The sequence below is a fragment of the Phascolarctos cinereus genome, unplaced genomic scaffold (assembly GCF_003287225.1).
Source record: "Phascolarctos cinereus isolate Bilbo 61053 unplaced genomic scaffold, phaCin_HiC Scaffold_9;HRSCAF=440, whole genome shotgun sequence".
Classification (NCBI taxonomy): Eukaryota; Metazoa; Chordata; class Mammalia; order Diprotodontia; family Phascolarctidae; genus Phascolarctos; species Phascolarctos cinereus.
The window spans coordinates 254,707,313-254,735,169 of record NW_027556402.1 but is presented as its reverse complement, the minus strand read 5'-3'; the positions used below and the strand labels follow the sequence as shown (position 1 = coordinate 254,735,169).

Genomic DNA, 27,857 nt, shown 5'->3' with positions numbered 1-27,857 from the left:
GGGCAGAGGGGGGATAGCAAGCCGGAGCTGCCTCCATTACCCCACGACCCTCCCGACAGGCCTCGACCCAGCATGGGCCAAGGTCCCAGGGGAACCCACCTGTCGGAACTTGGCTCGGGCCTCTTTTTCCTTCATCCTCCCATGTGCTACCAGGTAGTCAAACACCTCTCCTAAAGAGAACAGGGCCAAGAAGGGTCACGGGCCTGGGAGAGCTCGGGGTGGCAGGTAGGGCAGCAGGAAGAGCGGGCCCTACACTCACCTCCGCTAGCGTACTCCATTACAAGATAAAGGGTCTTCTCTGTCTCAATCACTTCAAATAATTTAACTGCAAGACAAGAAGAGTGTGGGCTCTCAGACGGCACCCTAAAGAAGGGCCCCTCCCTCCTGCCCAGAGTCACAGCTAACAAACAAGTGCCTTACAGCTGACAAAGGGCTTGGCAGATGGTGAAGATTCTACAAAGGAAGTCACTGGAGTCCCCGGCTAGCAGTGGGCTTCTTCTGACACCCAGCCCTCTCCCCAGCAGCCCCGGTCTCTCCGAGTCAACTACGCTGCCCTGACTTGGAGGTCTTTGGGTCCCAGGGAGAGTCTTTACTTGTCTGTGCCTCAGTTCCCTTATTTGTCAAACGAGGGCAACGATCTCTCTCTAGCCACCTCACGGGGCTGGGAGCAAAGCGATTTAAAAATGTGACCTGAACTTGTGGAGACGCAGCCCTGGTGGAGGGAAAAGCAGTGCCCAGGAGCCTGGCTCTCACCTATGTTGGGATGATTCAAAACCTTCATTATTCTTACTTCCCGGAACAGCTGGAAAATAAAATGCTGAGGGTCACCCTTATTCCACTTGTGACCTTCTGCTCCACCCCGGCCCCCCTCCAAGTGGGCCTCAGCTCCTTGTCAAGGGGGGGAAAAAAAAGGAGAAAAAATAGGAAGTGTACACCCTATTCCTCCCTAGCCTTCTACTCAGCTGCGTCCTCTAGGCCAAAGCTGGATGGCCATGGCAGACACCAGGCTGGGGTTGGGGTGAAGAAAAGCAGCAAGGTGGACAGAAAGACTACCTTAGGACTCTCCCAGCACTTGCTAAGCCTTCTTTCCTCTTTCCATTGCCTTCCTTAACAAGAGGCCTTGTGGCCGAAGAAGGGTGTGCTACCACCCTCCCCCTTGGGCCCAGCCCAATCCAACGAGGGCAGATATACAGGATTTCCAAGGTGGGGGTCGGGGGAGGGGAGAGAGAGAGAGAGAAAGGGAGTTGGAGAAAGAGTCAGAGAAGAGAGAGGAAGAGAGAGAGAGAAAAAGAGAGAAGAGACAAGGAAAGAGACATAGAAAATGAAGACAGGGAAAGAGAACGAAAGGAAAGAGAGAGAAGTGAGAGGGAGAGAGAAAGGAGACAGTGAAACAGAGAGAGGAGAAGAAGACAGAGGTGCCCGAAAGGCCCCACTGCTCACTGGCGAGCCCAAGGGGTTCCCCCCCCCCCATGACTGTGGGTGAGCAGCGTGCACTGACAGCCCAAGGCTGGTCCAGGGGCAGGGAGGGGAAGGGAATGGAAGCTCCCAAGCCTCTGAGGCCCCCCAAGGTTCTCTCCTCGTGCTACACCACTCTTGGCATTCTCTGGCAAGCACAGAGCCCTGGTCTGGTTAGAAGAAGCTGCTCCTATATATAGCTGATGCCAATTTTAATTAAATCCACCTGCACACACTCACGCTTGCTTTGTGAAACAAAAATGGGGGCTCTCAAACCATCCATCTCCATGAAGAAAGCCGAAAAGGACTAGGTCAGTTCTGCAGGGCCAAGCTCAGGGGGTGCTTCCAGGGGGGTCCAGCCCAGCTGGCTCCAAGCTGAGCAGCAAGAAGGCCTCAGGACCCCCAATTCAGGGAACGGTTAATGCCTAATCCTTGAAAAGAGCTCACAGAGGGATTTCTTTTTGTGTAGGAAGCAAAGAGAAAGGCCAGCTTTTTTATGCTTTCAGGTGTCTGCCTCTAATCTGGCCTCCCTCTCCAGCTCCCCCTCTGCTCCCAGCTGTTTCCCAGGATTCTCCTCTGGCCCCACTGAATGAAGATCAAATCCCGGGCAAGCACTCAGAAAAGAGAGCAAGGAGAGGGAGCTGCCACTCTAGTGACTGGGATGGAACAGAAAGCCATTCCAAAAGCCAATCCAGGGTCACCTGGGCACTCCCATCACACCTCCCCCTCTCAGGTCCTATCAGTGACTCAACTCCAGAAAAGGCACCAAAGTGAGAGTCCTCTGGGAGTGAGGGGATCTAGGACCTCTGGAGGCTGCTAGGAACCCGTGTGTCCTGCCGTGGGGGCATCCTTGTCCGAGACCACGGCTCACCAGAAGGAAGGAGGTCGAGATTCACACTGGCCTTAGTAAAGGTCACTTCACTGGCTCAGTCTCACTGGTGGTGAGGGCAAAGCCCAGCGAGAAGTCAAATCCTTGGCCTCCTGGGAGGTCACAAGATGGCAGCCCAAACTTTTCTAAGGGCTAAGGCCACAAACCACACCAGCATCTATTTCGATGACAGGGGGGAGGCTGTTGCCGTAGCCAGGCAAATACAGCCCTTCTCTGCCTCACTCCAAGAAGGCCTTTCAGAAAGCCCAAAGTAGGGATACTGGAAAGGGCAGTTAACATTCTGGGATTCAAGCAGAAGGAAGTCCCATTTCTTGGTTCTGACTCCCAATGTGTCAGGTAAGCCAACACCACCATTCAATTCCCTGACTGAACCACCATTGCCTTGACCCCAGCTCTGGCAACCTTGCAATTCTGCTCATCCTGATTCTGTGAGCTGAGGTCCCAGTCCCTTCTTCTAGATCAGAATCCAAGCCCCTCATCCAGAAATGGGCCCAGAAGAAGTGTAACAGAGCTAAGTGGCTGCATTTTGGTGGCCTGGGAAATGAGGCTACCTAGATCAGGCAGACACAGAGCCTCCCTCCCCCCTCTGCCAAGGCCCAGAGGAGAGAGTTCCCACTTTTACTGTTGCTATGACAACCAGCTACTGGCAAGCTTTTCCCTTCTGCAAAAAAAAAAGCTGGCTCCCTTTTCTCCTTGCCAGCAGCTTCTCAGTTTCTGGGGCCAAAATAACTACAATCTGCCTAGGGGCTCTCCCCAGTGCCAAAGGACATCCTCTGGTCCCCAACTGCGAGGCAGGGAGAAAACAAATGTCCTGCTCCCAGGTCAGAAAAGACCCCAGTGATCCCTAACACAAAGGGTCTGGAAAACCACGAGGGAGAAGGAAGGGTGCCTTCCCTAAACTCCATCTGCCACCTCAGGGTTTGGACCAGAGTCTAGCTTCTAAATTTGACTACGGAGTCACTCACTCCCTATCCCTGCTCAGCCCTAGGCACTGGTTGTCAAGGAAACAGTGTCAACCATTTCCACGGGCCCTCAGAGAACTTACCCTGCACCCCCTCAACACTCCCAGTGTCTCTGTCTTCTCAAAGTACTTGAAGTTGGGGTGCTAAACCAAGTGAGCCAAACAGCCCCTCTAAAGCTTGAGGGGAAAAGGAGCCTGGGGGGTAGTAGTCAGCCTGGAGATACAACCAAGGCCAGGAAGGCCCACCAGGCCAGAGAGAAGGCAAGCTTTTGGCAGAAAGGATCAAAGAGGGGGTCTTGTCAGCCCCCCCAGCCCTCACGTGGGTAGGGCCAGTGGGTACTCTCTGCTTACTTTCTGGAGGCTGGAAGAATTGAGCTGGGTCTTGTCAATGATCTTCACCGCCACCTGAAGGGAAGGAAGCACAAAAGTCTTTGGCCCGAGGGCAGAACCAAGAAATCAGAACCATCCTCTTTCCCACACCCACTTTGCTGCTCAGACCAGAAAGCAGGAACCTGATGCAGTGCTGTGGCCGTGGTGGCCCCCAGAAAGGCGATCACCCCCACGCTCCCTCGCTCACCTCCTTGCCAGTCAGGACATGCCGGGCCAACTTCACCTTAGCAAAGTTGCCTTTACCGATGGTCTTGAGGAGCCGATAATTGCCGATGTGTGGCTGCTCGTCAGCAGACGTGGCCGAGTTGCGGCCACGGAGCATGTTGGCCTTACTGCTGGGCTTGGCGTCCAGGTGTCCGAGGGCCGGCTGCAGGAAGGAGGCACAGACAGTTAGAGAGACTGACTGCACTCTGCCTTTATAACCTGCTCAATTCTAGGGCTAGGAGGGAACCCCAAGAGGACTCTTCGGGGAAGAAGGATGTGAATTCACCTTCACCAGCATGATCCCTCAGTGCTCCTAGCACTGGCTTCGTGGAAGGTCTGTCTCCAGACTCATCCAGTCTGCTACCAGACTCATCTCCCTCAGCTACACACCTGGATCCCCTCACTCTCCTTAGAATCTTTCAGTGGCTCCCTAGTACAGCTCACAAGGTAAGGCCAAGCTCCTCTGCCCCCAAGGGTCTGTCCCTGCCATCATCCAAGCCTTGTCCCATACTTCCTGTCCTCCAGCCCTACACACAAATATGTGCCTTTTCAGGGAGTACCCCAGGCCTGCAGTTGGCTGCCCCACCCCCTTTTACCTGGCTGTCTCCCTTGTAAAGCTCAACTCAGATGAAATCCTGCTGAGCTTTCCTTCCTCGGGCCTCTGAGAACAACCTGATGCCTCCTTGTACGTATCAAACACAAACACCATACTCCCTGAACCATGACATGAATGGACGTGTCATAAGCCCTGAGACCACAGGCTCCCTGGGCTTACCATTATTTTGTACCTTAAGTATATATATGCTTTGCACACAGCAGACCCTGCAGCACTTGCTAAATTTAACTGAATAGCTGTGAACAGGTTAAGCAACTTGGGCAAATAGAAAGAACAGGAAAGAGTCCTGGGTTCAAGTCTGGCCTCCACATTCCCACATTAATTGGTGGTTCTCAGAACCTCAGATCTGTACCAAGAGAACACTGCTCTGGAGCTGCCAGCAGGGTGAAGATGGGAATTCAGGTCTGGGCAGACATTAATAGGTCCAGGTGGTCTCTCCCATCCCCGGAGAACTGAAGCACCTTGGGAGGCAGGCAATGGTTTTCCTGCCCCTTTGTATTCCTAGGCTGAGCTTGGGTGTTGGTGGAAGGGTGGGGGGGGGAGAAGGGATCATTTTTCTGCCAGCCCTTATTAAGTGCCCCACCCTCATCCAAAATGCTTACAACATTCAAATGGAGAGAAACCTGCCCCTGGGACCAGGTTTCCTGGGCCCTAGTGAGGTCCTTCCCGGGTAGGAGGGACAGAAGGCAGGAAGGCTGGAGAGCCAATTCCCTCAAGAATGGGCTTACTAGACTCAAGGACTTCTCTTAGGCCCCTTCTAGGGCTAAAATCTGTTATCCTGTGACTTCTATGAATCCGAGTTCTGGAAGGAGATGAGAAGGGCTCGACCAGGTCAGATGAAGCCTGGCTTTGGGACATTTTGTATGCAGAGCCCCATTTGGTGAAAGCTGATCTCAGTCCCTTACTCGAGACCAATCTGGAGCTCCCTCTGCATGGTGGGTAACATACAAAACTGGGGGAAGTTAAGAATGTTACAGGGTTCAGTGACCAGTGGATTCTTTCACATTGTATCCCCCCAATGACAAGCCTGGAGGCCTCAGAAAATGGACTGGGGGGGGGGGGAAGGTCACATGCACAAGGAGTGGGAAAGATCTGTGACCTAAACATCTTGCAAGGTGAAAAACTCTTCTTGACCCAACCTTGACAAATTTAACAGATTTAGGTAGAATAAAACACACTAAGTGAGGGGAAGCCTGCAGTCAGGAAGACTCCTCTTCCTAAGTTCAAATCTAGCCTCAGACACTTACTACCCATGTGACCTGGGCAAGTCACTTTACCTTATTTGCCTCAGTTTCCCCATCTGTAAAATGGGCTGGAGAAGGAAATGGCAAACCACTCCTGGATCTCTGCAAGAAAATCCCAAATGGGGCCATGGAGAGTCAGGCTTGAGTCAACAATAACCACGTCTGCCATGAAGCCTTAAAAAAATGAGCCAGGGATAGAAACGGCAAACCACTCCAGTGAGCTCTGTCAGGAATAGCCTAAATGGGGTCATGGAGATGCAGGTCCATTCTCTCTTACTGGACCTTGAGGGGAGTGAACTGAGGCCCCCGCCCTGGGCAGATTGGCCCAAGGAAGCAGTCTTAGAGTTGGGATTGCAGGTGTCAGCTAGTGGCAGGAATGCACCCCTAACAACTCCAAGGGCTCCTCCCAAGGCAGCTGGACCATCACCCTGGATTGAAATCTATCTTTCTGGTCATCAGTTTGTGGTTTTTTTTCCTACGTCCTCAGGACAGATTGAGTACCCCACCTAACTTGGGCACCTACTAGTCTTGAAAGAAAGTGTCATGTTTTGTTAAATTTTTGATTAACACTTCTTGTTGGGAAATTTGATTCCACTTAACTTCCGTTGGGGCAGCTAGGTGGCACAGTAGATAGAGTGCTGGGCCGGGAGTCAGGAAGCCTGGAGTTCAAGCCCAGCCTGAGACACTTACTAGCCGTGTGACCCTAGGCAAGTCATTTCACCCTGTTTGCCTCAGTTTCCTCATCTGTCAAATGAGCCAGAAAAGGAAATGGCAAATCACTCTAGTATTTCTGCTAAGAACACCCCAAATGGGGTCATGAAGAGTCAGACACGAGTCAACAATAACCACGTCTGCCATGAAGCCTTCTCTCCGTCTTCTGGAATCAACATATTCTAGAGACGTTAGTTCAGTTCTGTGTCCAAGATAAGTGTTCGATAAATATTTATTTAATGAATTAATAAAACCAAGGAAGGTCCGTATCCAGCAGAAAGCATGGCGCAGCAGGGACCAGCACCTAGACATCCAGACTTTGCGGTCCACGCTAAGGTCAGACTTGGCCATGGCTCACCCTAGGAGGACTTCCTAGAGGTCAGGCCTTGGGGACATTGGGAGAGGTGGGCAGCCTCTCCCCCAAACTTCCCCATCAGGGCAGCAGAGAACAGCATGGTGACTCCAGAGACAGAGAAGAGGACCTAGAGTCCACAGCCTCTGTGACTCGGGGTGAGTCGTCGTGTGTCCGTCCCCCCCTCCGCTCCCCGTGCCCCAGGTGACTCTAAGGCCCCAGAAGCTTCCTCACTGGGAGCTCTCCAGATAGAACAGACAGAAGCCCAGGTCCATCCTCCCCTCACTCTCGCCTCCTCTTCAAGAATGAGGAATGAGAACAAAGTCAGAGACAGAGGTGGGGAAAGGGGACGATCACAAGTCCTTAGGTGCTTCTGGTTTGCAAAATGCTTTACATCTGGTCTCCCTGGATCTGAGAATGACTGAGTGATTGTCCTCCTCCCCTCCCCCACCTCCTCACCAAATAACAACCACAAAAACCCAACACCCCACACAGAAGGCGGCTCGAGGCAAAGGCCCAGGCCCAAGAGAGAGTCTGGCTGGGCACCTGTGCCCTTTACTTTACAGAAGCCAGAGCCTGGGAACTCCCAAGAGGCCTCAGTTCAGCATCTGGTCCATCAGGCCAAGGGCCCATAATGCAGCTGGCACAGATCTCAAGCATGCCGGCTTCTCCTTCTAAATTTCCCAGAGGGAATCAGGACCATGACAACAGGGGCACGGAGCCTATGGAAAGATGAACCGTCCTTGAGGCGGCAATCTAGCACAGCGCGTCCTCTGCCTCATCTCCCTGCCCCTAAGCCAGCACAGCATCAATGGAGAGCTAACTACAGAGCTTGGTCCCAAGAGCCAACGTCTGGACAAGGCTCCCAGGGCTCTCCCCTGGCCCACATATGACTCCACACTTCCAGCCTTCCTTCCTTTAGGCCAGAGGGAGCAGAACCTCTAGGCATTCAACATGACTAGCAACTGTGTCCACTGGCTGAGTTATCGCCCAGTCAAAAATCCTTACCAAGTGAGATGTGGTGGGAGCCAAGCTCCCAGGAAGAAGCTGTTAGTCCTTGTAAGTAGTTCAGGCTTCTTTTGGATGCCAAAGTCGCCATGTCTCCCTAAGCCCCAACTGGAGCCTCCTCCTTCCATTCTAGCACCATAGAAGGGGTCTTTGTTGAGGAGACGGTCCTAGGGCCCTGACTAAAGAGTCACCTGGATATTCTGGGGCCTGGGGCCTTCTTCACACTCTATATCACTTTAAGAGTTCCCCTCTGCTCTTCTAGCCAGGTAACTCAGCCTGAACCTCAAGCCCAAGTAAGCCCAGAAAGGTTTGGCTGAGCTTGGCCTCCTGTCACCATGACATGGTTGAGGGGGTCTTGGACTGAGAGTCAGAAGGGGATTCAAAGCCCACCTTGGTCACTGACAGAAGCCATTGCTAAGAACCTCTCAGTTTTCTCATCTGTGCAATGAGGGGGTTGGACTTGGGTTCCTTCAGCCTCAGAGAACAGGTAAGCCCTCGGAGCACCTCTAGCCTGCCCTCCCTGCCCTTATTCTCTCAGAAAAGAACTGGATTTTTGTTTAGCTGTTTGGGGGTGGGGTAGAGATAAAAGAGTTCCTTTCTCCAAATGTCTAGGCAAAGTGCCTCACTGGAAACTCTTGGGAAACCTGCTTGAAGTTGAGGCCAGGATCTTGAACCAAAGTGGTCACTAGAAAGGAGAACTTGAGGCCCAGATGACAGAACCAGCACCTGAAAAGCTTGGGAAAAGGACAGAGGCTAAGAGAGAAGGAAGAAAGGCCTATGAGCCTGGGATCCTATAGCTCCTTCCAGGCAGGGTGCCAGGATCGCCCGGAAGACAGCTCCACCCTAGGAGGACAGGCCCTGACTCAGGCAGGCAGCACCCCTTCCCTAATGGTAGAAGCTTTCCCCGACAGTTCCTCACCTGGGCTTCTACAGGAAGGGCTCACCTAAGGTACCATGGGGGGGGGTACCAGGGAGGGGCAGAGGTAGAAGAGGTAGGAAGCAGGCTGGGGGCAGCCACACACACACTGGGCGCACTCTGGAGCAGGATCAGTCAGGCTAGAGGAGAGGCTTCGCTGGGAGAGAGGGGTCTGATTTCAGTCACTGAAGCCTAGCAGTGGGCCTGGGGGCAGTGTCCCTAGAATGGCAATACATGCCCTTTTCCAGTGTTTATAATCATGCTGCCTGGTCCAGTTATCTGTCTGGGAAGCCCCTCCCCCCCCTCCACCTGGCCAGCTTACTATATAGTAACCCTGACAGGAGGTGGGGGTGGGGGTGGGGAAGGATCTTCTCCCTGGTGATCTGCCATTCTCATTCCTCAATCACCAAGCTGACCCCCTTGCTCCCAAGAAAGCCTTCCCAGTGGCTCTTCCCACCCTATACTGTCCCTCAGCTCTTTAGCAACTGCTAAAAACCTCAATTCTACAGGGTTCTAGGCCGGGAAGAGATGAAAACATACCCGTTCTGAGAAAGGGGCAGGGAGCGACGTCGACTTCCATTCAGCAGGGCCCAGGAGAACCTGTCAGGCAGCGAGGGCAAAGTACAGAGGCCTCAAAGAGCCAGGCCCAGGGTGGGGGAGCTGGCTCTGCCGCCTCCCGGCGACACCTTCCACCACCTCCTCAGTGAAAAGTGAGGAAGCAGCTAGGCTGAGCAGCTTCAGCCAGGGAACTTAAACTGTGTCGCAACCGAAACCACCACTAGCCTCGAGAGACCAGGTTTAGCAGGGGGGAGGCCCGGGACCCAAGCAAGAGGCTTATCCCAGAGCCCCAGTCGCCAGGAAGTGGAGTCCCGGAGAAGTTCACAAGGAGCCAGGTGGGAGGAAAGGGGCGGGAGAGAAGGGGAGAAGGGAGGGAGGGAGAGAAAGAGAAAGAGAGGAGGACTTAGAGCAACTTCCTGCTCCCTCCCCCTCCCCCCAGGAAGTGGCTTGCCCCACCCTCTTAAGGTGAGTCGCTGGGACTACAGATGACGGAGCCAGCCAGGGCCCATCATCAAGTCCTTATCTCACCTCCAGCAGGTGGGCCCTGCCACCCTGGGTCACACCCTAAAGGAGAAAGGGAAGGAGGGAGATCAGGGGTTTAGAATTAGAATGGACCCGAGGGTCATTCTTTTATAGATAACCAAACTGTGGCCCAAGATGTGACTGGCCCAAGGGCACAAGTAGTAAGGAGGGGAAGGGGGCCTGAATTTGAACCCAGGCCCTCAAGCGTTCCTTCTGCTGGACTGGACTGGACTATGCCACAGCGCCTTCTGTGTCTCAGCCTGGATCAGGTCAGGCCACGAGAGGTAGGAAGGAACTTCCTGGAATGCACCAGAGGACCGGACCCTGTAGACAGCCCCGAACCAGAAAGCAGGAGGCCTCCTAATAAAATGGATGGCTTTGTAGGCCTCACACAAGACCTCTCCAAGTCCTCGAAGGGCTTCTCCTGGGGCCTCAGAGCACCCACAGCTCCTCCCCAGGGGGCTGCCCTCTTCCAAAAAGGGCCTCGTGCTCTCTCCTCGGTGACCACTCTGTGGTCAGGTCAAATGACTCAATTCTCTCTGAACTTAGTTTCCTTGGCCATAAAAATTAGGAAGCTGGAAGAAATGATCTCCAAGGCCCTTTCTCACAATCTCATTTGCTCTCCTGGTTGTTTCTCTCTCCAGTAGATGGTGACCTTGGTGCCTCACGAGTGTCTAGTCTCAGAGTATGCTACACCCAAAGATGCTCACAGATCAGCGCTGCTGCACACAGTGAAGAAGGCGATGGGATTCCTACACTGCTGGATGACATGACAGCCCCCTCCACCAGCAGCCTTCTCACCCCAAGCTGACTGGGAGGAGTGAGCATATGCTACTACTGGATCAAACTGCCTCTCGAAGGGATCTCAAAGGCAAAGCCCGACAGGAAGCTGCGGATCTGACTGACTGTTCACATCTCTCTTCCCTGGCCCCATCACCACACTTGGACCTCTGTAAGAGGTAACTTCCTTTGGATCTTAAACTCCAACTGCAGCCCCACGGAACGGTGTAGGGGTGGACACCGAAGCTGTGAGCTGTGCCCCTGCCCAGCCCAGCACTGCCTTGGCTGATGGGCTCCACACAAGTTGGAGACTTGTGAAAATCAGAGGGTTGGCGGTCCCTCTTTCTTTCTAAGCTGTTGTGAGTCAATAACTCAGAGGTACAATCTGAGAAACAGAAATGTATTACAAATCAAAGATAACACTCTAGAAATTCAGACTCCAGTTCCACTTGGACAATCACAGAATTTCATTAACATCCAAACACAATAACAGAAGGCTGGGACTGAGAAAATCAAGGTCTTGCCCCTTTTTCCTAACCAGACTACTTAGCTTCTCCAGAAGGGAAAGGCATCACAGACCACAGAGGTCAGGGAGAGGGAAGCCCACAGCAGTCCTCGGGTTCTACTAGCAGGAGACATGCATGCCTTTAGGACATGGGGGCAACCTAGGCCCCACGCCCCAAACAAAGAAGTTTGGACTGAAGCCAGAGTCCAGCAGGGAAGAGGTGATCCACATCCAGGTCCCTGCGACCTGGAAGTGAAAAGGGCATTAACACCAAGTTAATCACCAGCCTCCTGAGCCAGAGAGACATTCAACTCTAGGCTCAGACAGATGGGCCCACCTGGGAGCAGAAGCAGAGCCCTGCCATGGAGACCTGTAAAGCCATGGTGTAGATGGAGACAGTGACCATCTCCCACACCCCTGGCTCCAAGGAAAGAGGAGAGGGCACAACTCCACAGAGGAGCTGCCTCCTTCGGGGTTTGGGGACCTTTCTTTCACCGTACTGCAACATATGCCCTTTCCTCTTTGCTTAGGACCCTCACTGCCCTGGAAGGGGTAAACCTCTTCTTGGCTAAAGCCTAGCCTGGCAAACCTTTGCCTGGAAAGGGTGATGGGTAAAGAGGGCCCTTTCTAGCTGCCCACAAGAGAAGGTGGGTGAGAGAAGAAAACACCTTCCCCCCAGCAACAGGCAGCTTGGAAACTTCTTTTGAGGCCCAGGCAGTGTACCTCAAGCCCTTCTTCCCTGACTTAGCCCTGGGACTCCTTCCTCCCATGCAAAAGTGGCACAATAGTACCATGTGGGGCAAGGGGGTGGGGGTTGGAAAGTGCTAGCGCACACGTGTGTGCTCGTTTGCTCGCGTGCGCACGCACGCGCGCGCGCGCACACACACACACACACACACACACACACACACACACACACACACACAGAGACACTTGCCTTCCCGCACTAGTGGGTTACTGTAACCATGGCAACTAACAAGTTCCTTCGCATTACAGCAGAGATTGCATGCTGGGGGTGGGGGGTGGGGGGCAGAGAGGGAGAAAGCATGACTTTGGTTGGCACGCAGACTCACGGGGAAGCTAAGGTAAACCTGGGGTCGGCAGCTTAATGATCGTCACGGGACCTTGGGCAAGTCATTTGCCCTCTTCAGCCCCTAAATTTCTCTTCCGGTTCCAGCCTGAGGATCTCTGCAGACCTCAGAAGGCATGGGGCCAGCTCCTCTCCGAGATGGTGCCTAGTGATCTCTAGGACTCTGGGGGTGGCCCTGGCTTCTCTCTGTCAGATGCCACCATGCTGGAAAGAGAGCCCACACAGTCCCTGCCCGCAAACGGGATGCTGTAAGGAAGCTCATCACTTGGTGATAATGACCATGGCCACCCAGAACACGAAGAAAAGTGGTAAAATGAGCCTCCTTCGCCCTTTTATCTGCCAACAAAATGCAGGCATTATTTCTCTTGGGTTAAGAAAAGGAAAGGGCTTAACTTTCAAATTTCTACTCCAAGTGACATTGTAGGATTAGAGACTCCTAAATCAAGGACCTCCAGACAATCTGGGTGTAAGCTAGCCGGGCAGTAACTCATCCAGATTCCCTAAGCTAGTGAGTGACAAAGTCGCTATGAGAACAAGGCCTCCTGCCTCCTCCTGGCCTCTCTGGCCCATGGGCAGGCCCTATTTCTACTCCTGATCCTCTGTCCTGCCATGATCACATTTGGTGCTGGAAAAGACCTTGAATATTATCGAGTCCAACCCCATCATTTTAGAAATGAAGGTGCGTGTACAGATGGGAGTATATGAAAGCAAAGGAATCTTACTGACCCCCCAAACCCACTAACTATGAGGGATTCAGAGAAACTTGGGAAGACTTATTTGACCTCTCTGTCTCTCTCCCCACTTTTCTCTCTCTTTCTCTACCTCCCTCCCGGGTCACAGAATCATTGATTCTCATGGGCAGAAGATACCCCTGAAACCACCTGGTCCAACCTGATCCTTAAGAATATCCTAACAGCCATCAAGATGTCTTCCAAACTTTATTTAAAAACTTCTCGAGGAGAAAGCCCCTCGAGCCCACTGCATTTTTAGGGAATTCTGTTAGGAAGAATTTCCTTAAAGCAATCTGGAATCTGGCAGAAAACTTCTGTAGCTTCGCTCCCATTGTTCCTAATTGCTAAGGTGCCCCCATCTCCCCTTGGATGCCATCACCATCCCTGAGCAGGCCCTCATCACCTCTAACTTGAGTAACTGTCAGTATGTGCTGACTGGTTTCCTTGCCGCAAGTGTCTCTCCACTCCCATCACCTTCCACCCAGCTGGCTGCCAAATCAATCAATCTTTCTCTCCTCCCCCCCCCCCCCCGGCAATTGGGGTTAAGTGACTTGCCCAGGGTCACGCAGCTAGTGTCCAGCATTCGCCAAATTTTTCTAAAGCACAGATCTACCCATGTTACTGTCCCCTCCACTCCATAAACTCTAGGGGCTCCCTACTGCCTCCAGGATCAAATACAAAATGCTCCATTCGGCATTCCAATGCCCTTCCTAACCTAGCCCCCTCCTGGCTTTCCGTCTCCTTATAGCTTATTCCTCAGTGACACTGGCCTCCTGGCTGCTCCATCTCCTGATTCCAGACATTATTCTCTCTATTTGTGCCCCATACCCAGAATGCTCCCCCTCGTCTCTGCCTACTGCCTTCCTTCAAGTCCCAGTTAAACTGCCACCTTTGACAGGAAGCCTTTCCCATTTCCCACTAATACCAACACCTTTCTTCAGTTGATCATCCCCCCCCCCATCCTGTAAATAGTTCGTTTGTACGTGGTTGTTTACTTGGTGTTTCCACTATTCGACTGTGAGCTCCAGGAGGGCAGGCACTGATTTTTGCTGTTCTTTGTATTCAAAGTCAGTCAATAAGCACCATTAAGTATGTCATAGGCACTGCCCCGTCCTAGGGCTACAAAGAAATGAAACAGACCATCTGCCCTGAAAAAGCCTACGACGGAACAAGGGAGATCACATGTAAACAACTGTGTACAAACACGGTAGAGACAAGATAAATATGAACTAACCAACAGAGGGAATGAAGAAGGCTCACCAAAGTTTTCCTGGAGAAGGTGGGATTTTAGCTGGGACTTAGAGGAAGCAGAGAAGTAGAGATGAGGAGGGAGAGTGCTCTAGGATGGGGACACAGAGAAAATGCTGAGAATCTAGAGACAGAGTACCTTGTTTCAGGAACAGCCAGAAAGCCAGTGTCACTGGCCTGAATAGGACATTTTGGGGAGCAAGGTGTAAGAAGACTGGGAAGGCAGGAGAAGCTCAGGCTACGAAGGGCTTTGAACATCAAACAGAAGGTTCTGTATTTGATCCTGAAGGCCATACAGAGCTACTGGAGTTTGCTGAGTGAGGAGGCAACATGATCAGACGTGCATTTTAGGAAGATCACTCTAGCCAGAGCTGAGTGTTGACAGGAGGGAATGGGGAGAGACTGGAGGCAGGCTGAGGAGATGAAGGTTGGTATGAGAGTGAGGGCAGTGTCAGGAGAGAAGCAGAACAGTCATGAGATACTGCAAAGGGGAATCTCACAGGTCTTGGCAACATATTGGATAGAGGGGGTGAGACAAAGTGTGGAGTGCAGCATGACACCTAGCTTTTATGCTAGGAGGACTGGGAGGATGGTGATGTCCTCGACAGTAATACCGACATCTGGAAGGGGGGGGAGGTTTAGGGGGAAAGATGAATTTAGTTGTGAATATCTGCTGGACAATAGCACTTCTAGGGCTGTATCCCAAAGACATCATACAAATGGGAAAAGGACCCACATGTACAAAAATATTCATAGCGGCTCTTTTTGGGGTGGCCAAGAACTGGAAATTGAGGGGATGCCCATCAACTGAGGAATGGCTGAGCAAGTTGTGGTATATAAATGTAATGGAATACGATTGTTCCATAAGAAATGATGAGCAGGCAGATTTCAGAAAAACCTAGAAAGATTTACATGAACTGATGCCGAGTACAGAGAGCAGAACCAGAAGAACACTGTACAGTAACAGCAACATTATGTAAGGACTAACTTTGACAAACTTAGCTCCTCTCAGCAATGCAAGGATCTGAGACAACTCCAAAAGACTGATGATGGAAAATGCTGTCTACGTCCAAAAAAAGAACTATGGAGTCTGAATGCACATGGAAGCATACTATTTGCTCTTGCGCGCTCTCTCTCTCTCTCTCTCATTGGTTCTAATTCTTCTTTACAACATGACTAATGTGGAAATATGCTTAATATGAATGCATATGTATAGCCTATATCAGACTGCAAGCTGTCTTGGGAAGAGGGGAGGGGAAGAAAATTTAGAACTCAAAAATCTTATAGAAGTGAATGTTGAAAACTAAAAATAAATAAATATATTTTTAAAAATTAGATAAATTAAAAAAAAAAAAAGACGTCTGCTGGATATCCAGTCCTTGATGTCTGAAAGGCAAATTGGAGGTGCAGGACTAGAGGTGGGCGGAGAAGCTGCGGGAAAAGTAGATGTGACTCCATGGAAGCTGAAGAGATCCCCAAGTGCATTAGCACAGAAGAAGAAGGACGGGGACAGAGCTCTGCGAGACACCCCCAGTTAGCAGGCATGCCTGGAATGAAGATCTTACAAAGGAGACTGAGGAGAGGTTAAACAGGCAGAACCAGGAGAGACCGCTGTGCCAAACCAAAAGGGAGAACAACAAGGGGAAGATGGTGATCAACAGCCTCAAAGGCCACAGAGAAGTCAAGACGGATGAGAACTGAGAAGAGACCATGAGATCTGGCAACTAAGAGACCAGTGGGGATCACCAGAATTTAGAGCAGAGCGGGAACACGCGCAGAAAGTACTTAACGTGCATCGACTGACTTGGCCCGTTCTGGCCTCGATGGTCCAGCAGAACACATCTAGTCCCGTTCTCCAAGAAGACCCTTCCAGTGTTAGAACCCGGCCATCCTCTGGTCTTCTGTCTTCCAGGTTCTTCAACTGCCCCTTACATGGCATGATCCCAAGGGCCCTCACCACTGTGAGTGCCCTCCTCCAGACACTCCAGAGGGCATCAATGTCTTTCCTAAAACGTAGCACCCAGATAGACTGGCAGTAGAGCCAGGACCAAACCAAATGAATTTATAGAGCGCCTGAACATCCACAAAGTGATATTCTCTCTCTCTCTCTCTCTCTCTCTCTCTCTCTCTCTCACACACACACACACACACACACACACACACACACACATGTCCTTCCCATCTGATTCTTAAAACCCTATGGAGATATATCATCCCTATTTTACAAATGAGGAAACTGAGGCAGATAGAGGTGCAGTGACTTATGCAGGATCACCCAAAGAATAAGCGTCAGAGGTGAGATCTGTACCTCCATCTCTCAACTCCAAACTCTGACACTATGTCATGATACATCTATCAAATATAAGATAGGGAAGGGATGGATCTGTGAAAAGAGACAGAAGGTTTTAGAGAATATAAGTTCTACAAGAGTCAGTGGCTGAAGATAGCACACAAAAGAGCAATGCTGCAATCAGTCAGTCAACATGCATTTATTAAGTGCCTTCTGTGTGTTGACACCATGCTAAGCCCTGGGAACTCAAAGAAAGGCAAAAGACAAACTCCGGTACAAGGAATAAGCAAAGAGGCCAGTGTCATGGAGGGGTCCGGCATAAGGACACTGGAAGGCAGGAAGGGGCCAGGTTAGGGAAGGCTTGAAAAGCTAAAGAGAGCATTTGATATTTGATCCTGGAAGCTAAAGGGGGCCACTGGAGTTGAGCAAATGCAAAACAGTCTCCATCATTCCAGAGGCAACAGTTTTGCTCTCCTATGCCCTTGTCTGACCACATCTGGGATATCATGTGCAGTGGTTCCTATTTTAGGAAGAACCTGGCTGAATTGGAGGTTGTCTGAAGGAGGCTGACCAGGCTAGTGAAGGGTCTTGGGTCCACACCAGATGAGAACCAGGTAAAATGTTTGAGTAGCTGAAGGCTGTCATCAGGAAGCAGGCTGAGCCTCAGTGGGGTTGGCCACCAGGGGCAGCCGTGGAAACACTGGGTAGAAACTGCAGAGGCAGAGTTGAATTTGAGAATGACCCCAAAGAGGAACAGGCTTCCTTATAAGCTAGGGGATCCCCTCTCCCCAGAGCTCTTCAGCCAAGGGCTGGAGGACCAGTTGGGGCTATCACGGTGGGGGAGAGGACTCTTCCAACACTCAAGAGACTCCAGGTCATTCATGCTCTGCCACTCATGAAGTAAGCCTCCTTTACTTAGGAATGCTGCTGGGGAGGCAGCTCATATTAAAACCCAAGATCTCCTTAGGACCCAGGACAGCATTCCAAGAAGCTCTTCATTCTAGGGCTGTGGGGTCCTTGAAGACGTCCAAAAATCTGAAAGAACGAATTTCCACCAGTCCCACAAATGGTAAACAGAAACCACCAAGAGATGGTCACTGGATATAGGCAGCAGTTGTCCCTATACATATTCAAAAATCACATGAGCCTTTCTAAGGACTGAAAAAGCACCAAGAGCAGCCACTACCTAAGCCCCCAGATGGAGAAAGCCAATTGGGATGGGGAGTTCTTGTCTCAGCCTGGTTGAGTATTTCTGGGGTAACTAACTGAAACGCTGCCCACTTCGCTCTGCAGGCACCAGAAGGACAGAACACTAGGCTGAGGTGCTTCAGCCAGGAGTGATTTACTCCAGTTGTTTCCTTGTGGTGGGTACCATGTGTCTGCCTAACTTGCCTGACTTCTAGCTAAGATTAGTTTGGACCCAACTGTAAAGTTAAAATTTGTCTAGGGTCAAGAACATTAATCCTGGTTAGTTTATTCACAAAAAGGCACCTAGCTGTGCCTTAAAGCAAGTGGCTAAATCAGCTACCAACACCAAAACACAACTGGTCCTAAACTCAACTACAACCCCTTAAAGACTGGCTGAAGCCATCTAAATGGCTGGCCTCTGATCCCCTAAACTGACTGCAGGGCTCATTTTTGCCTTACGATTTCTTCTACGATTCTCAATTATTTTAATAAGCAAATGCTGGACAATCATTCACTGGACCTATTCCAAAGGAGAGGCTCCTCACTCCCTTTCCCTGAAGCCTTCATTTCACAAACCTGGATAATCTGACTTGGTTCCTCCATGGAGCACTTTGCCTGTCTATTCTTCCAAGGACCCTTTAAGTCTTCATCTAGTCCCAAATCAGGAGAGGACAAAAGCTGCCTTCAGTCGCTAAAACTGAACAGATTTCATGTTACATGGACTCTATTAACCAAAGATCTGGCTACATATACATACACTAGGGGACAGGGGGGAAGATGAGAATCAAAACATGATCTTTTAAATAAGAAGGGAAAAGGACAGTCTCAGGCCCATCTCTGAGTCGGCATGGTGATAGAAAAAAGTCTTATTTTATTTATTCAGAGAGGAAAGGGGGTAGTGGAAGTCTTCTGGCTGCCCAGTCTGTTGTCAGTAAGCACTTGTGCATCTATGGAAGAAAGACATCAATTACTCCAACTTCAAGACAGAAGCAGAATTCTAGAAAGCCAGTAGCAGCAGCCTAGGGATTAGATTGGTGCCGAGTTCAAAGCTGGTTCCCAGTGATAGATAGGGAAAGTGTCCATTTCAGGGCTCAGGAGGGTAACTGGATTAAAAAAAAATAAGTAACTAAGGTGCCATTCCTGGCTAATCACTGATGACCCACAGAAGTCATGAGCTCATGGGGATGGCCAAGTTAAACTTAAAACTGGCATCTGGAGAACTGGTAGAGCAGCCTGGGCACTAATGCGAATGGCCAGGTGGGCCTCAGGTGGCTTCCTTACCCCAAGGCTGTTACCACTCCCCCTCCTCTGTCAACTCATCTTGTCATTATGGCCCTGTGACCACGGCACCTCCGCACTATCACCTGTTGTCTTTGACATCCATTCAATAAAAGAATCTCTCGATGCCTTTAAAGTCTCCTTTGCTGCTGTGCTACCAAACACAGCCTGTATTTCCATTATAATTCATAGTAACTGTGGCCTTTCTTATCACTGCCGATCTAGAAAAGCAACAGTAACTTATCTAAGAAATGGAGCAGATATTTATTATTCTTCCACACACCAAGAACTCTGCTTTGATATTTCCTGTGTGAATTAATACTCTGATCATAAGACCTTGTCCACGCCATGATGCCCCAAATCACTCTTACCAACACACCCCTCACCCTCAGACACACACACACACACACACACACACACACACACACACACACACCCCACACCTGCCTCCTGTCCAGCGGGATAAGCCAGCACTCCCCTGCCTACCCTTCCCCCCAGTAAAGAGCCTTTTCTTATCCAAAGGCAGAAGAACTAAAAACAGCAGCTGGGGAGCTCAGTTGACTCACCCAGCATAATCATCTCCTCCCAGAATCTCCAGTCTCCTCCTGGGGTTTTTGCCAACACAAAGTAAGAAAGAAACACAGGGTCTTAAAAAAAAGTATATCTCTCAGCATTTCTGAAACAGTCTCTCCACCTGGGTGCAGATTTAACCCTCTGGCCGAACTTTCTCCAACTAGGCTTCAGTGTATTGGCTGGTGCTAGCCAATGCATGAGGCTAAATGGACACCAGGATTACTGGGCTCTACTTGTGGTTCCATAACTCACTTCGTGCTCTGGAGTTAAGATACTGCCTCGTGCATCCTCATCTGTAAAGTGGCTAAGAATGATCTAGAATGCTTTTTACTTCTCTAGGGTCCCTAATGAGGGAGGAAAAAAAGAGGCAAAATGCTCAGCTCTTCAGAGACAAGGTCAAAATCAACACAAGGGAGTCTGCTTATCCTAAAAGATGCTTATTAAGGTCAATAATAGCAGGATTGTCCCCCTGCGCACATCCACACATTCTTATGGCCATTCAATTTAAGTAACAGTTAAATTTTCAATTGGTTGCTGTTGTAATAGGCAAAATGCCACAGTGCGGCGTGCACTGACAGGCCAGCGGTTTTGTCTGCTTCATACAACAAACAGGTCACAGAAAGCCTTACCAAGAGAGGGCACCTATGCATCAGGGTGAGGTTGGTGGAAACCTAGGAGTCCTACCAACTTTACAGAGAATAAGCTTAGGGACTGGTTAGATTCAATCCTGTAACATTACAGGATGTGACCTGTAACCCCTCAAAAAAATCTAACCTGACCACATATACAGGAATGACCAAGTGGGTGAAGACCATTTACTGCCAAGATGATGATCTGCATTTGGATGGAAAACCTAGCGAGAAATTAACTGAGACAATAGCTTCTGTAAAGTAGCAAGTCATACAACAAACCTGCAAAATCAAAAGCATTTTTATGTAGCAATAACAAAATCCAGGAAAGATTAACAGAAAGAGAAGTTCACTTGAAATAACCACAAAATATACAAAACATCAGAGAGGCGGTCATCTACCAAAGCACACTCAGTATCTATAGAGATGGAATTCCAAAAAGCTCCTTAAAGAAATAAAGAACAATTTAAAAATCAGAAGAATAGCCAACGTTCATTGGCTGTGCCGATACAATAAAAATATTATAGAAATTAACTTGCCATTTTAGTGTTGTACCAATCAAACTACCAAAGGTAAACTACAAAACTGAACAAAATAACAAAATTCATTTAGAGACAAAAGAAGAAAAAAAAAGAGAGAATAGCAATTCCAGACTTCAAACTACATTCAAAAACAGTAATCATTAAAACTATCTGCTACTAATTTAAAAACAGACATTAGGGGCAGCTAGGTAGTACAGTGGATAGAGCAGGACCTAAGTTTAAATTGGGCCTCAGACCAAACACTTCACACTTATTAGCTGTGTGACCCTGGGCAAGTCACTTAAACCCAATTGCCTAAGTAAATAAATTAAATTAAATTAAATTAAAAACACAGGTTAAGGGACTAGCCCAGGGGAACACAGTGAGGAGGCTGGATTTGACCTCAGGACTTCCTAGCTCCAGGCCCACTGCTCTGTGCCCCGTTAAGAGAAGTAGGAGAAGACTCACGTGCAGTCAAGGCTTTCACCACCCAAACAGAAAGAACAACAGAACCAAGGAGAGGGAGGCTAAGCCTGGCTCCAAGGAAGGGATCTTTGTAGAGGTGGGGGGCTACGGGGATGGAACACTGCATACAGCATCCAACTTTTAAGACACAGAAGCTAGTTATGCTGAGCTAGCCTTTTCCTCTGCAGGAGGAGAAATAAGGGGTGAAATGAGGGATCCTGGGGGAACTGTAGGTGGTATAAAAACAAAATACCAATAAAAAGATTTTTTTTAAATTCCATAAAGAAAAAGAAACCTGTAGAGCAAGTTTATTCACACGCATATCTAGGAGAGATGGTACAGGTGCACAAGCTGGGGGAAAAGAGCAGAGTGGACTGTCTTGGAGAAATTACAAAGTTTCTTTACTGCCCCCAAGCAACACTTCTACCATTCTACCCCTATTGATTTATACTTAACAGTCTCCAAAGAACCTTCATTGACCATCACATGGCCATCGATGGAGAAAGAGGCACCTGATAGGTGGGAGCAGGCTGCAATATAAAACCAAGAAGGACCTTAGAAGAAGAATAGGAGTAGAAGGTGTCACCAAGGAATTGTGTGATAGAAAGAAAAGCCAGGCTGAGCACAGGGTGAGGACCAGAGACAACGACTGCTTGACATGCACAGAGGTTTCCTGCATGTGGAGTGGGCCCCTGGTGGCAAAATGATGAAGAACCTGGCCGCCGACACCCACAGCATTGTAAGGAATTCCCAAGGTGAGATCCCAGACCAGAGTGAAGCTTGCCCACCCTTCCAAAGTCTTCTGATCTGAGGATCTGGCACTGCCCTCATCACTGATCATCTGGATGAGTTAAGAAGTTTCTCATTGGCCATCCTGCCTTGGCTCTCCCCACCCCCTTCCATCCACCACAGAATGGCCAAAGGAATTTTCCTAAAAAAAGGTGCAGCTCTGTGTCACACACACACACACACACACACACACACACACACACACACACACACACACCTCCCCCCCCACTCCATGAACTCTGATGGCTGCCGGGCACCACCAGGAACAAGTCTAAACTGCTCTGCTTAGCATCTTTTCACACATGACTCCCCTCAGCCCTGAGGCTTTACTCAATGCACCTCACAGCCTGTAACTCCAGTACTTAGTGGAGTGTCTGGAACACAGGAAGCACTTACAATAAATGCTGTGGCCCTACTAAAGAGAGCACCAACTCTGGCAGAGCCCGCCCAAGCTGGAAAAGCTTTACAGAAAGGTTGGCAAAGGACGTGGGCTCTGTTGTCTAAGAACAACCCTCATCCAACGTGCGCCACAAGGTGACGACTGTTCCCACAACAAGAAAACCACAGATTCGCCAGGTGCCATGATCATTTGGCACCTACCATATGCTACCTCACCTGGCTATGAGGAGTGATTCTACAGGAACTGCCAGCAGCCACAAGAGAACTGTCTCACTACTTACAAAGCCAGTGTCTAACTCAAACATTCAAAGTCTAAGTCTATTTTTCCATGGAAACAAAGTTAATGTCCCAATTCTAAGCACAGAGTCCAAGGAGGTCAAAGAGAAAAGAACGGCTCCCTATACACACCAATGGTTGCCAAAGCACTGTCTGTACCAGCCAAGAACCAGAAACAAAGTCAATGCCCATCCATCTGGGGATGGCTACCTCAGCTGTAGACCCAGATGTAATGTAGTATCACAGCACTGGAAGGAAGACAATCACGAACAATTCCGAGGAGCACAGAGAGATTTGGGGGAGCTGCTGCAGGTGAGGGGAGCAGTCCCAGATTGATGGCCGCCTTCCTCCTCCTCCTCCAAGACAAACACCTTCCTCTGCAGGCTCCCCGCAGAGGGGGTGAAGGCCTCCAGGATTCTGCACCTGCTGTCTGGGCAGACAAAGTCACTGTGTCCACTGGCTTGGCTGGGCCTTTTTTTTCCCTTTCTCTTTCCTCTTTCTGAGGGAAAGCGGACCAAGTGATGAAGACTAAAATTCACGTCATGCAATGACAAAAGCAAACGCTGTAGAGAACAAAAATAATCGCTCGCCTTTATGGTGCTCGAGGCTAAAGCAAAGGGCTTTAGATACATTCTTCTGGGATCCTCACAGCCACCCTGCAAGGCAGGGGCTGTTACTCCACAGGTGCAAAAACTTAGGTTCAGGGAAATCGTTCCTTCCTCAGTCACACAGCTAAGTGCTCAGGGAGGGACTTGAACCCCGAGTCTTCTTGGCTTCTATGTACAATGCTATATAAACTCTGCCATGATGGCTTACAGGCCAGTCAAAAAAACCTATTTAACCTATGACACTACTGAAATGTAATAATAATAATAATAATAATATATTATAACCACCCTTAATGCACTTTAAGGTTTGCAAACTGATTTACAAAAATGATCTCATTTGATCCTCACAACAACTTATGATCCTCAATCTACAGTTGCGGAAATTGAGGCAGAAAGAGATTCAATGGCTTGCCTAGGTCACACAGCTAGTGAGTGAGTGTCTGAGGTGGGATTTGAACCTGGGTCTTCCTGTGTCCAGGCCCAGCACTCCATCTCCTGTGCCTCCCATCTATCTTTTTCTTTTTCTTTTCATGGGAGTTTACACAGTTCCAGAAGGAGACAATGGTAACAAGCGGCCTAGTGAGGGGCACTGTCAGCTTCCACACCAGTGGGGGTGGTCCTCCCACCTGAGGCAGAGGGACGGTTTTAGGAGACTGGAAGGGATGAGGGGTAGCTGGACGTCCAGGTGGTAGGGGTAGGAAAAAGTCTGAGCGGAGGGTCTAGTGGAAATGACGAGGCTGCAGTCAGAAAAATGTGGGGTGTCATGAGGCTAAGGGGAGGGGGAGAGACAGCACAAGAGATACGTTTTCCCTCCCTTTCTTCATTTTGTCTTTTTTTCCCCCTTCAAGTTGCGGGAGCAGAACGTGGACTATGGACCAGAGACAGCCTCTGGGTCGCCTTCTTACCTCTCCACCCATCCCCGCACCAGAAGGTGACACCAAACCATGAACCTACAGAAGGGAAGCAGCCTAGGAAAACATGGGTGTGGGAGGGACAGGAGCAAAGCAGTGGTTTCTAGTTACACTGGATACCTCAAGTCAAGTCAAAAGCATGTATTAAGCACTTGCTGCGTGGCAAGCACTGGGCGGACAGGGTGCTGGGGAGACAAGCAAAAAGGCAGTCTCTGACCTCCAAAAGCTGTTCTAAAGGGAGCTGGGAGTGGGGTGGGGGTTTCTGGATACTTTCAACACAGCAGCCCTCTGGGGTCACGGCTGCAAGTCTCACTATTCCTATTTTATAGGAGAGGAAATTGGGACTCAGAGAGGTCCCGTCACTGGCCAAGGATCAGAACTAAAACTCAGGCCTCTGACTCTGTCTAGACCTAGGGTTGTAGAATGCTCTACTGGGCAGCTTCTTTAAGCTCTAAAGACCACTGGAGAGGCAAGAGTGCTGAAGCTGGGCTCAGAAAGAGCCAAGCTGCCTGAAGGGGTGACCATGGGCATTTCCCCGGGGATCCTCAGTTTCTTCTCCTGTAAAATGGGGCCAGAAGTCCTGGCAGTGCCTCCTTCACAGCTCCAAAGGAGACTGTGTGGGTAAAATGCTTTGGAAACCTTAAAGCACTAGAAACATCAACTCTTCTGGCCACCTGTATACATGTATACCTTGACATACACTTACAAACCCCAAAATAAACCAAGACAAAAAAACACATCATAGAGGAAGCTTTGAGGAGTGAATAATACCTTCAAGACAGAAGAAATGGCTTTTGGATAGGGGCAAGGAGGGAATCTGGTTTGTGTGACTTTTTCCCCAAAGGGGGAAGATATAAAGAAGAGAAAATAATTTTTATTGATTAAAAACAAAAATGGGGACAGCTAGGTAGCACGGCAGACAAAGCTCTGGCCTTGGAGTCGGGAGGACCTGAGTTTAAATCTGGCCTCACACACGTGACACTTTCGAGCTGTGTGACCCTGGACAAGTCACTTAACCCCGATTGCCTCACCCGCCCACCCCCAAAAAAATGAAATGTCATTTAAAAACAAAACAAATCACAAAATTCCCAAGTAACCTATGATTTACACAGATTCCAAATGCTTTACTAATTCACCCTACGGAAGAACAATTCCATCTAGCAAGTTCTGGGTTTTTAGGGAGTGCACTCTATAATCCACCTCACCTTTGGGGTAGAGGGACAGAAGCATCTGTCTTTACAATCACAAGATTCTGAGTTAAAATTCTGAGTTAGCACTCACCCACCAGCTCATTTGACAGATGAGGAAACGAAGACCTGGAGAAATCCAGCATCACATAGTCCCCCATCACAAAACTTTATAGGTTCACCAAGTGAACTAACAAGTCCCAGGTCCACACCCTCAGCCTCCTGCTCCCTGTCTGCTCTAATACAAACATCTGAGATGAACATGCATTCCACCCCTAGGAAGAACCTTGGGTGCTGACTGTAACTTCTTCCAAACAATCTTTGTGGGTCCTTCCCTCCGTTGATAAGATACATGCTTGCATTAACTACTGTGGTTTAAACATACAGACACACACACACACACACACACACACCCATCCACTGGTGGCCACCCTTCTGGGAACACACTTCTTTCTCTCAACTGCGCTCAGCAGTGGCTTGAACAGGTGCCATAGGGGCCTGTACTCCAAGCCTATCAGAATGTGGGTGCCAATGGCATGAAGGTCATCTCCCCACTGCACTGAGGCAGCAGATGGACACTTCATCAAACTGATGTCACCACGACCTTGAGACACCCTGTGGCCAGAGTACCCAGCTCCACTGATTTGGGGGATTCCCGTACCACCAGGACCCAATGGCAGAAGGGATAAAGAGCCGGACAAAGACCTGGTTCAAAACTTGCCTCTGCTCCTTATGAGCTGTGTGACCCTGCACAAGAGACATAAACTCCAGGCTTCAGTTCCCTTATCTGTAAGATAGGGATAATACCCACAGTACTTACCATACCCATCTGCTTTATGCCAAGTGCTTTGCAGAGTTTAAAGCACTGCATGAGGATCAATTATTGTTTTTGTTATTGTTGTTTTAATTATAATAGGTTATTGTTAGTGGGGAAATTGGATGTTATTCTGAGATCCCTCTTTGAGCCCCAAACCCCAGGTCTGTTTGCAGAAGCTCAGCTCGAGATCAGCAGCTGGGAAGGGAGGCAAGGGGGCAAGGTCGGTCCCATTCTGAGAGCCCCCAACATACACACAGGATCATTGCTTTGGGGAGGTTTTTTCTTCCCTGTGGGGCTGTGAATTCCATGAACTAATCACCTGCTCCAGGGCCAGTCCCCTCTGGCAGCTACCCCTGAACCCTACAGCAGTGTACTATTTGTTCATCTTGGGGAAACTGGAAACATCCCCCAACTGTTCTTCTAAATCCAACTGAGGAAAGTTTCCTCCTGGGGTCTGCAACTTTTCTTGCAAACAGCTTCCCCCATCAAGTGACTGCAGCCTCTCCAGGCTGGATGCCAGTCATCCCGTGGAGAGATAACCGCTCATGTGAGCAGGGCAAACACACTCTGCTCCAGCTGTTTACAGGAAAGAGGATTAAAACAACCTGTGGAGGGGAGGGAAGGGGGCAAACCCAGTATGCTGGGAGCCCTGGGAACACGGCACGGAGCAGTAGAGACCTCCTAGGATGCCAAGGCAGCCGACGAGGCCAAACACTGCCTGAGACTGAGTGACCTTGAGAAACGGCTCGCTCTTCCACTGTTCAAGGAAGGGAAATGGTCAGTAACAGCATTCGGGGCTCCTGAAGAGCCTCCCCCAATTAACTGTTAATATTCAAAATGCCAAAGTCCTTTTGTAGCACTGAGCATGGGGAGATGTGTGGCAGTGCCAGCTGTGTGAAGAAGGCCATCTTCCCTTCCCAGACACCTCGGGTCAAACCACAACCAATGCCCTCCCACTCACAGCCCCAGAGGCAGAGAAGCACCTTCAGGTGCCACCTCTGGATCCTGAGACCCGAGCAGAAGACAGGCTTAAGAAATCTGACAGATGGCTTTCCATCTCCCCAGCAGGAAGGCAAGGAGCAAGGTGAGTGAGGCGGCTTCAGGGAGGCTGGGCGGTTACAAAATGCACCCAGCCTCTCCCGCTTCTCTGCAGACTACTCATCATGGCCCCCTAAATTCTGGATTGGCCCTGGAGCCCTCCACTCATCAGCCCTGCAATACAAGCTCAGGCAATGAATGAGAGGGGCAGCTCAGCTCAGGAGGTCCCCTGGTCACAGAGGCTGCTCCCCTTTAGCTGCATTCCCCATTAAAGGAGGAAGTCAAGGCTGGCTCTGATGGGGCTTACCCAAGCTCAATAAGGCCATCACTGCAAAGGGGCAGCTACACCTCCCCTGAATGCTGCCCTGGGGGCTAGCTGGGGCAACTATACTCACACTGCGAAAAATCAGAAGCAGCGAGTGGAGAAGTGAGGAATCCAGCTTAAAGATAGACGCTATGCCCTTCATTAGAATAGTAGCTCCCGAAGCCTCTGCTTGGCTCTGTACACTGAGCTGGGGCATGGGCACAGACTTCTTCAGAAGCCCCTGGCTTCACTAGTGTCCAAAGGGATCCGATACAGCCAGGACCACAAGCTCAGCCCTGAGCCGGTAATGAGCTCCCAAGGAGCTCCCCTACTCACACGTCCATTAATCTTCCCCCCAGATCACTGCCGTCATGGGGAGCAGTGGGCAAGCTCCGGTTTGCCTG

At 50.0% G+C, this 27,857-nt stretch overlaps 1 protein-coding gene across 6 annotated transcripts in view; it reads right to left on the bottom strand.

The window, feature by feature from the left end:
* MARK2 (microtubule affinity regulating kinase 2) overlaps window positions 1-27,857 on the bottom strand; it is a 57,731-nt gene that overhangs the window by 10,014 nt on the left and 19,860 nt on the right. For 4 of the 6 annotated variants that reach the window (XM_078148374.1, XM_020968086.2, XM_020968088.2 and 1 more), the window contains exons 1-6: window positions 5,793-5,861; window positions 3,883-4,062; window positions 3,657-3,710; window positions 754-802; window positions 260-325; window positions 100-170 (exon numbers count right to left, since the gene is read on the bottom strand). In XM_078148374.1, coding sequence (XP_078004500.1) covers window positions 100-170; window positions 260-325; window positions 754-802; window positions 3,657-3,710; window positions 3,883-4,017 — 375 coding nt within the window. In that variant the 5' untranslated portion in view covers window positions 4,018-4,062; window positions 5,793-5,861. Of the gene's footprint in view, window positions 1-99; window positions 171-259; window positions 326-753; window positions 803-3,656; window positions 3,711-3,882; window positions 4,063-5,792; window positions 5,862-9,286; window positions 9,740-27,857 lie in introns of those variants that run through there. The other 2 variants (XM_020968089.2, XM_020968087.2) reach the window with 2 other exon arrangements.